General features: G+C 45.0%; 1 protein-coding gene across 1 annotated transcript in view; it reads left to right on the top strand.

Annotated features, from left to right (window-relative positions):
• The first annotated feature begins 8,715 nt into the window (after positions 1 to 8,715).
• The window catches only part of SLC9A6 (solute carrier family 9 member A6), a 54,737-nt gene continuing 52,715 nt past the window's right edge, over positions 8,716 to 10,737 (top strand). The window contains 1 exon segment of the mRNA XM_037511885.2: positions 8,716 to 9,049. Within this exon segment, the coding sequence (XP_037367782.1) occupies positions 8,716 to 9,049 (334 nt within the window).

Raw genomic sequence — 10,737 nt, 5'->3', positions numbered from 1 at the left:
TTCAATAGTGAGCTGCTCCGTTTGATCTCTTGTCACTACCCTCTTTTTTTGGCTAGCTCACCTATTCGTTCCCACCTTTAGAGCCATCATAGATACTTGTGTTCCATCTCGACATCTCTATCTGAGATATCTCTCCTTACCTCCAGGCCTGCGTTTCTGACTACCTGCTGGTCATTTATTTCTATCCTGTGGCGCTTCAAATTTAATATGGCCAAAAGAGAATTCTTCCTCTTTACAAACTCTGTACCAGTTCTTACAGTGTCCCCTCAGTGACTCGCGGAGAGGTGTAAACAGCCTCTCACAGGGTTCATTCTTTGCCCTCAACTCTATCAGAAGTCTGCTTTACCTGCATCAATTTGCTTGCTCACTTCTCACTTTGCTGGGAGATGCCTATTCTGACCACCACCTTTAAATTTGGAATCTTCCCATTTCTGATTCCCTCAACCTGACCTTTATCACGCTCTAGTTTGCCCATTTATTACATGGGTTTTGCCTATTTATTATTGTTTACTGTCTCTCTTCCCCACTGGGTGTAAGTTCCAAGAGGACTACCTAGAACATTGCCTCTCATATGGTAGGGGTTCAATAAATGTTTGTTGAATGAATTAATGAATTATGAGAAAGGGGATGGCATGTATTCTTGTTTAAAAGGATCTCTACAGAGAATCCTTCCATTATTTTGAAGCGGGTCCAAAAACCCTTGTGGACTTGTATGCACTCATAAATGTTGGTAAGCCTTTGATTGATGATAAATATTTTCTGATATACTGTAGCTTCCTTAGTGCTAATTTAAAAAAAATAGAAAATAAAGAAGGCATCCAAGAGCCATCTGATTTCCTTAACTTTACCTATATAGTTTTTGTCCTCGATCCCATTTTCGAAACCTTCAATTATGGTCATTACTTTTCTCTGGCTCCTCTCCAATTTCTTCACCTTTAAGCCAAGATTTGACACAGTACTTGTTCGATGTCAAATACAGTGTAATGTGTTCCTTACAAATAGAGTCCTATTTATAAATCTCACCATCAGGAAGAACCAGGAAATAATTTCTCTATACCTCACAGGAAAGTATTTCCTTCTCCACCCCAGGGAGGTGGCAAGATAGAAAAGATAGTTGATCCAAAAAAAAACTTAAAATTTTATTTTAACTTTGATAATGGTCACATTGAAATTAACCTTTTGAACACACTATCAAATTGCCCCTGCTGACATTAATTTATCTGAAGCAGAAAATGGCAGGAGGATTTTTAAAGGAGCTGAGGTCCTTTTCCGTTCTTTGGAAGAAAATGAGATTGAGTGGGGAGGAAGCTAGTAAAAAAATCTGCTATTTGTATACACCACTAATATGTTATTCTAATTTTCAGGGCGGTGACCTGTGTCCAGATATTGAATGTTATTTTCTCCATTGCCCACTTAAAATGCTTACCCAACTTTTCCTTTGAATCTCTTACTCATGTACTGAGTGCAAAAGTAACTAGGCTAGTTACACATGTTCTAGAAATAGTTAACTTGTATTCATGAAGTGGGATTTTAATTGTCTTCTCTGTAGATTCCAACCTGAAGGAAGCCAAGGTCTTCCTAATCACAGTTACCAAGGGCTGTATCACTAAAGTAAGTACCTTGGTTCTCTAGGTTGGAGTTAATCCCAAAGGTCCAAGGTACAGCTAGTGACTATGCTGTTGGAACTAAAATCAAAACTCATGAGAAAGAGTATTTGAATTCCTGCATGCCACCAAAAGTGCCTTTAGTTCTCCCAAGGAAACAGCCAGTTTCCATATGCACCATGAATAAGTGATGTGGATATTATTAAAGTTGGGGATAAGGATTTCTAAAGCATTGCCTGCTAAGGTGTTGAGGAAGACTCATCTTGTTTCCCCAGGATTGCCCATTGAATAGAGAAAGCACAGCTCTCCCAGCATTGTCGTCAAGTTAACTTTGTTTCATGCCACTCAACTAGATGAGTAACTTCATATACCACTTATCCATGTTTCATTTCCCACACAGATTCTCCCTCTAGTATACTCTATCTTTTCTTACCTACTTCAAAATTCCACTCTCCCTGGGATTATGTTCCCAACAATCACAGGTATTATTAAGAGATGGATATCTATGGTAGGTATTAAACCTTTCTTAAAGCTATTTATATTTATTACAACCTCCCTGGATAACAAATTCTAGAAGACCACTGCCTGCTGGGTTTACTAGTATTTTCAATATTTATGTTGAAATTACATTTTTTAAACAAAAGTGATGTGTGCTGTGTAAGACATTCAAACAATGAAACAATGTATTCCCTTTAAAGCCTTTAGTGGTGCCTTGGCATTTTCAGTTTTGAATCTTAGTAAACAAGATTATGTTGACATGACTCATATCTTTAGATTTGTTTGCTGGTTGGTTTATACTACTGTGTTAAAGGCATATGCTCTGGAATCAGATCGGGTTTGAATCCTGACTTCTCTTTTATTACTTCTGGGAGATTAGACAAGTTACTTCACTTTGCTTCAGTTTTCTCATCTGTAAAGTAGATAAATAATAGTACTTACCAGATAAGATTGTTGTCAAGACTGAGTGAGCCAAAACATTTAAAGTGTTTAGAATAATCTCACAGAGAGTGTGCCTCAATAAATGTTAGCCATTACTACTATTGTTGTTGAGTGTCCTAGCCACCTTTTCAGACTGAAGAGGTTCTTTATCCTTTTAGTCTTACCTAAAATATCAGTTGCTTCTCCCCTTTGATTATTTTAATTGCTCTTCTCTGGACCATTTCCAGATTTACTAATATCTCTCTTGGGGTTTCATTACCACATCTGCAGAATGTATCCTAGGTTACTTGTTTGAGGTAAATATGATTATTTCAAATAGTCACTGAATATCTTATTTGTTTTTTCTTTGTAACACTCTGGGTTGATATATTCAGGAAATAAACTGAAAACTCCAGCATAATTATAATGGCTTTTAACAGATAGCTGTGACCTGTTCTTTGTTGTACTCCTTGAATATAGGCACTCCCTGTCTGCCTTAAGACTTGGTCTCTTTCTACCCTCTCTTCTTTGGAGAACACGTGAACTCCTTCAGCTTCAACACTGTGCATACAGGCATACTTCATGTTATTGTATTTCATTTATTGCACTTTGTAGATATCATTTGCTTCTTCCCAAATGGAAGGTTGGTGGCAATCCTGTATCAAACAAGGCTGTTTGGTACCATTTTTCAACAGCATGTGCTCACTTCATGTCTGTGTCACATTTAATTTTTTAGATATAATGATATTGCAACCTTAACACTTGACAGCAGTATATGGTAAATTTAACCTTTATATGGCCTGGGAAACTAAAAAATTCACAAGGACTCACTGTATTGTGATAGTCACTTCATTGTTGTTGTCTGGAACCTCACCCATAACATCTGGGAGCTGTGCTTATATAGCTCACAAATCTATCGGTGATTTTGACTTCACTCCTGAGCTCCAGACCCAAGCTACTAACTGCCTCTTTAGATACCTCCACTTGGATATTCCCCCCCACATCACTTATATCCAACCTGTGCAGTACCAAACTTTGCCTTCTGACTCCCATCTTATTGCCATTAGCAGTTCCATAGTTTCATGTACCCAAGTTCAAAACCTTAGCATACTCCTTCAATCCTTCTTCCTCAGGTGTTCCCCACTCACCCATCCCATCAATCACCAAGACATGTTCATCCAGCCTCTGCATGTGCTTGTGCATCCAGCTTCCCATTTTTATTCCTACTGCATCCAATAAGCCAAGGCCTCATTACTTTTCAGCAAGGCTATTTTCTAACCTCTTAACTGGCCTCCCCTACTGCTCAACTCCATGCATTTCACTCATTCTCCTTTCTGCTGCCAAGTTAATATTGGGGAGGTTTTGATCAGGGAAAGGAATGATTTACAAAATTTTGTGGCAGAAAACTTTCCACAATTTCATCTCAATTTAGCTTTTCAGCTTAACCTCCAACAAATGAATTAGTTCAAATCAGTGTCTGCTAAGCACCTCCAATGAACCAAGGACTGTGCTTAACACGGAAGTAAACTTATCTATATTTTTTAGTTATCAAGTATTTACTGTGTACTTCCTATGTACCCAGTACCGTAAAGTCCCCTTTCAGTTTTATCCTTATATTGCATTTATTTTCTTGAAGAAATTTAATGTCATCTGCAAACATGGAGATTTGTTGGTACTCAGCTAAATGTAAGAGACAGTCATTGATGCTGTGATGTGTTTTATCTGTATTAAAGAGATCTTGATGCTCAGTTCTTTTTTGGTTAGACCTTCTACCAGGTGCTAACAATAAAGAATATGTAACACCCTGTTCCTGCCTTCAAGGTAGTCATGACCTGTGGAATCACAAAAATGTGCAACAAGCAGTGGTCAGGAAGGCTAAGATATTTCCCCGGGAGGCAGGTGTGGGAGGCCACATGAGGGGCCCCTAATTCAATCTGAAGACATCCTGGAAAGCTTGGTGGCCTTTGAAACAAATTTTGTCACATGAGTAGAGGCCAGTTAGGTGAGGGATGGGTCAAAGGGCACTCCAAGTAAAGAGAACACATGAAAAGGCAAGGAGATCTGTATGAAGCCAGATGACACATTCAGGAAACTACAGCAAGTTCAGAATGGCAGAAGCAAAATATGTTTTTGGGACAAGGACAGAATATAAGGATGAAGAAGCAGCCTGGAGTCAGGACCACAGAGCATCAGTGCCAGACTAAAGAGACAGAACTAAAGGCAAAGGGGACCCTGCAAGATTTGGAGCTGGATTGTGATAGAATAAGGTTTGTGCTTCAGAAAGACCCCTCTGGTAGAAGCGTGGAGGAATGACTGAGGGAGACCAAGGTAGAGGTCAAGAAGCCTTTCCTGTAAATGGACCAGATAGTAAATAGTTTATACTTTGCAAGCTAGGCATACTCGTTCAGGACTACTCAACATTGCTTTGTATTGCAAAGCCTCCAAGGACAATAAGTAAAACAAAAGGGCATGGCCATATCCAATAATGAACCTTTATAAATGGACACTGAAATGTGAATTTCATGTAATTTTCACATGTCCTAAGTACTATATGTTGCTTAATGACATCTCGGTCAACAATGACTGACTGCATCTACCATGGTGGTCCCAAAAGGCTATCTGTAGTTGGCTGTAGCATCACTGTGTAAGTGCACTCTGACATTCACACAAGGATGAAATCATCTAACAAAACATTTCTCAGCACTTAACCCATCACCAAGTAACACATGACTGTATTTTTCTTTTGATTTTTTTTAACCATTAAAAAAATGCAAGCAGCATTCTAAGTTTCAGGCCACACAAAAACAGACCACAATCATATTTGACCAGGAAGGTATACTTTGCTAATCCCTGGACTAACTAGCAGAATGGAGTGCAGAAATTGTAGACAGCTCTTTTGAGAAGCTCATCTAAGAAAGGGAGGAGAGAAATAATGCCATAGCAGAGGGTTTGCAGATGAAGGACTGTTTCTCAGAAGAAACTGGAAGGTGTCTTCAGAGAGAGTGAGAGAGAGAGAGAGAGAGAGAGAGAGAGAGAGAGAGAGAGAGAGAGGGAAGGAGGCACTATTGAAGATGGTGGGAGGGTGGTTTTTGGAGTAGATTCTGGAAGAGGCAAGAGGAGGTGATGGAGTGCAGAGTGGAGATGGAGGCATAATTCTATAGCAGAGGAAACTCCTCTTCGACCAAGGCTGGTGGGGGGGAGGAAGGGTGGGTACTGATATTGAAGTAGGTTGCAGGGTAAGGAAGGGGAGGACTATTTTCTTGAGAATCTTGATTTCCCCAATGAAAAAGGAGGCAAGACTGGAATTTCAGGTAACTTGTCTATCTGAGCGTGGAAGTCACCCAGGTGGATGGTAGGGCTGGGGATGGTTGGAGGCATAGAGGACGCCTTACAGCAGATGCCCAGTTCCTCCGTGAATGTGTGGGAGTAACCCAGAAGTCATTAGATGGTGGCAGCTAGGAAAGGAGAGGGTGTTAGATTTGCAATGAAGGGTGGAGGCATATTAAGTTTGGAACAACAATGGGGAATGAGCCAGTGTCAACTCCTCCTTCAGGTCACATGATACAGGGTGTGAGTTGTGTGTGTGTGTGCGCGCGCGTGTGAGAGAGAGAGAGAGAGATTGAAAGAGAGAGAGAGAGATTGAAAGAGAGAGAGAGAGAGAGATACCGTGGTGAGGAAATGAACAACCTCCACTTGAAACAGCTTCAGATCACGTGATGTCCTGGGCAAGATTCAATATTGATCAAAGAGATGGATGGGACATGAATGAAGCACTCAGGGGGCTGGGTAGTTTGCTCAGAGTGAAGAGCATTCAGAGAACACGAGACAAGGACTGGGCAGGCAGCAATGAGAGGAGAAACTGGGGGGGTGAGTGTAAGAAACAAAGAGCAGTTTTGGCTTGAGAGAAAAGTATTCTGAGGGGAACTGAGGGCTCATGGGGATTGGCCTTCTTGGTAGAATTACTGCATCTTAAGTGTCCTCAAGGAACTCTGATGTAGAGGCTGCTGGGGGGGGGTGGCCATACTAACTTGCAGGGGAGGGGGTGCGAGGGATGTAAAAACCAATGTAGAGTCAGGGGCTTAAAAACATGTGGTCAGGACAGCAATCTGTGACTCTGTTTCCCCTCCCCCTCCAAACACTTGGAGAATGAAAAATGGTTTTGTGATGAGGCAAAACTGTGAGTGGGTGGGGGTAGGCCTGCAGAAGTAGGTAAAATCATCTACTAGGCCTTCTGGGAGGATCAAGATAGGGGGCTGTGGGGAGGGGGCTGTGGAGAGACTAGGACAGATCCACACCTGGGTTTCTGGCCTCTACAGCCCTGCCTGAACAGGTTTGGGTGGTTGTACTGGAGTAGGGGTGTAGGAGACAGGTTGATGTCCTCACACCTATGCCTTCCTGGAAGGCACAGACAGACCCAGGTAGGAGCGAATGGGTGCACAATCTCTGGGACAGTTTCTGCCCTGACAGACACAGAACACGGAGTTAATCAGCATTTTAGTACCTTTTTAAAAAAGATTTAGTTTTATTTATTTATGCATATAAGAACTGGGGTGTAGGCCAGAGGTGTGTGTGTGTGGGGGGTGAGACGATTCACCAGAGACAGAGTGGGGAGCAGAACAGGTAGATCCACTGAACTACACTGCTGAGGGGAGCAGTAGGTGAGACAGGAGAGGTCTGCCGCGCCATGTGGGTCAGCTCCCTGGCTGGGGATCGAACTTGTGCTGCAGTCGCTGTGAATAGCTTGAAAGCGCTGAGACTTTAACTCCTGTGCCACCAGGGAGGCCCCTTCTTTTCTCTCTCGCTTTCTTTTTTTTTCTTTTTCTTTTTTTTTTTTAGTTAATCATCCTCGCAGAACTTTAAGAGCTGGTGTTGGGTTAAATTCACACTCCAAGGGGCAGCTTGGAGTTTCTGGGAGGTGCTGGTCCTGGTCCTGGTGAGGAGGTTTTACACAGGCATGAGAGGCAAATGTTTGAGAATCAGGAAATCTAGGCAGCACCATAGGAATGGGATCCATAATGGTACCATAGATGGCAGGAAATTTTGAGAAAGAATACTTGTTTGTAGGGGAAGATAATGATCTCATTTAAAAAGCTATTTCGTTTTTGAAATTGGCAGCCACCTCAACTGCCTACACTGGGTCTCCAACAGGTAAGAGGCCTGAAAGGAGTGCGGCAGGCCAAGGCTGGGAACTTGTAGTTCATTCATGTGGAGGAGAAATGAGATTTTGAGAGAAAACCAAAAGCCCACACTGACTACAGAGTGACTCAAGAGGAGGAAGAAAATAGGAACCCACTGTTCTCAAAGAGGTGAGAACTGTGAAAATTCTGGTGGGAGGCTGCGAACTGAGAAAATACTCTTTGAGGAAGAAAGATGTCAAAGGCGACTTCCGAGGGGCGGGAGGGAGGGGGGTGGCTTTCAGACAGCAGAAAAGGGTGCGGAGGAGAGGGAGAAAGCACCTAAGATTTCTCCTTGGAGAAGGCAGGGCAGTGTTTGGAGCACCGGTGAATGTCAGCAGACACCGACTCAGTCTTTGCAAGGTGGCTGAGTTTCTCTGGACAGGTCCCGACGCGAGCGATGACTTTTACCGGGTTTTACATGTAGAGAAAACCGGACAGAGACACAAGCACATGCTTTGCCTTCGAGTCAATTCTTGCATGAACGGCTGCAGTGGTGTGGGTGTTTTTCCCATTGAGGATAAAACAAGGAGAATCCGAGGTAAATTCCAGAGATGGCGTTTGAGGCCACTCCCAAGGGGACAACTGACGGTCCAGTTAGGCGACCCAGGGGAGGAAATAGCGAGGTGGGTTGTGAAAGCTCCATTCCCGGAGGGCTGTAAGTTCGGGATTAAAGTCCACCTAGCGCCACCTGCCTAGGCTTGCTTACTTGGGTCGAGGTTTCTTTGCCAGAAGGCGGTGGGCTAGAGTCGACGGCTTGCGCTTACCTGGCCGCTCCGGACGGTGAGGACCGGGCGCCGGGCGCCGGGGGAGGGGGGGAGGTGTCGGGGCGCCGCAGGGACCGAGGCACCTCGGCTGAGCGAGCAGGAGGGTTCGCGGCTCCTTTAAGGGCGGCGGGGGCGGAGCGGAGCGCGTTCCGCTGGCAGCCCAGGGCCCCGCCCCTTTCCCGTGAGCCCCTGGGTAGTGGTGCGACCGCGGGCGGCTGCGGGTGAGGCGCGGGGCAGGGGGCGGGGGGAGTCATGGCTCGACGCGGCTGGTTGCGGGCGCCCCTCCGCCGCGGGGTGGGCGGCGGCGGCCCCCGGGCCCGCCCGCTCAGGCGGCTGCTCTGGTTGCTCCTCGCAGTGGGCGTCTTTGGCTGGGTCGGGGCTGCGGACGGCGCTGGCGGAGCCGGAGCGGTGCGAGCCATGGACGAGGAGATCGTGTCCGAGAAGCAGGCGGAGGAGAGCCACCGGCAGGACAGCGCCAACCTGCTCATCTTCATCCTGCTGCTCACCCTCACCATTCTCACCATCTGGCTCTTCAAGCACCGCCGGGCCCGCTTCCTGCACGAAACCGGCCTGGCTATGATTTATGGCAAGTGCCTCCCCCCTGGCCGCTCCCCGGCGTTCCCCCTTTCTCTGGCCGACGGCCGCTTCGCCTCCTTTCCCGGCCCCGCGCGGCCTACGTCCGGCTCCCCATTTAATTCTTTCCATTTTCAGCCTCGCCCTCCCCCCCCCATTCTCAGCCTCGCCATCCCCTTTATCTGCTACGCCCCCCGTTTCACTGCCTCCCCACCATCTCCTCCTCTGCCTCGCCCTCGTTTTCTCCGCGGGTCCACACCTTTTTCTCCACCGACCCCACCCCCTTTTTCTTCCGCACCTCCCCCCATGACTGCCTACCTAGCTAGGACCCCAGATTGAGGATGGGAAGGGAGTAGGCGCGGTGTCTGGGATCGGGTTGGGGGCTGGGGGAGGGGAGAGGCGGCTGAGCTACGGGTTCCTCTGGGGAGTCAGTTTGTTGAAGGTCTATTGAAGCTGCAGTAGTATCTCTACTGCTCAAAATCGGACGTTCTTGGGAGCCAGCGTCCTGCTTCACCCCATCGCTCAGCTCTTGCTACGCCCTGTCCTTTCGCGGATGAGAAGGAAAACCTTGTGGCCATGTATGCTCAAGTGAAAACCCTAAGGCTCAGGAAGCGCTAGAAGGCTTAGGGCATTTTTAATGACGTCCCGATTTATGTTACTGTGTTTGTAATATCTAATCTGGATACGTAATCCAGGCGTACAGAGATGAGAACAAGGAAGACTTAAGGCTCTTCCAGCAGTGTGTGGTACTATACGAAGACCAGGACAGCCCAGCCAAACAGTAATTAGGAACACCATGCATATGCAGTAGGGCTGACTAGCAGTGGGCACGAGGTTATTGATGGATCGTTGAATAAATGGCTTCAGTTCTCGAGTCTTAGTGTGCCTTCTTTTTGAGGTTTCTTATTTATTTATATGTTTTGGTTATGAGGCAAGAACAGCAAATCCGACCCTGGGCTCAGAGGCATTTTGAGCTGTGCTGGGCCCGAGAGGAAAAGAAGATACATATTGCTGACTGTGGGTCTAAGATCACTACGAAGGTCTGTGTGGCCAAAGAGACATGGGTGAACAAACCTTTCTTTGCAGTACATGAGTAAAGATTGTTTTCATTAGGCACAGACTTAAGTGATAAGCTTGTTAGGCTTTGTTTCTCAGACTTGTACATAGGTGGAAGAAACCTTGATGCAAAAAAGACATTTCTGCAGGTGCCCCACCCTCCACCCCTTTCTAGTAAATATAGACTTCTGGAGAAAAGGTAGTTGTGTACATCAGGAAAATGCATGAACTCAGGGTTATTTTTCATTTGTAAGGGAATAAAATTCCAAGCCTGAGTACAATTATCTCTGCTCCCTAGAATTCTTGATATTTAGATGTATTGGGTGGTTTTTATATATCATATTTTAGCATTTTATTTGCAGTACCTCTTAAGCTAAATTAGCCAGATAAGCTATAAATCTCTCTATAAGCGAAACATCTCTGTATAACTATGTGCGTTATTTACTATCCTCAATAAACATTTGCCAGTCAGCCAACTATATTTACTGTGCACATAAAATATAAAGTGATAGGAGATTCCCCACTTAAAGGAACTTATCCTTACTGGGCAGATGGGTCATATAAAGAAAATAATAGCACCTTAAATTTGGTTAAATGCCAAGCGAGTATCATAGTGATAAAAATAAGGAACCTGTCACTGATGCT

This window comes from Talpa occidentalis, unplaced genomic scaffold (genome assembly GCF_014898055.3).
Source record: "Talpa occidentalis isolate TD23 unplaced genomic scaffold, MPIMG_talOcc4v2.1 talOcc4.15, whole genome shotgun sequence".
NCBI lineage: Eukaryota > Metazoa > Chordata > Mammalia > Eulipotyphla > Talpidae > Talpa > Talpa occidentalis.
This window is presented reverse-complemented; position numbering and strand designations above follow the sequence as displayed.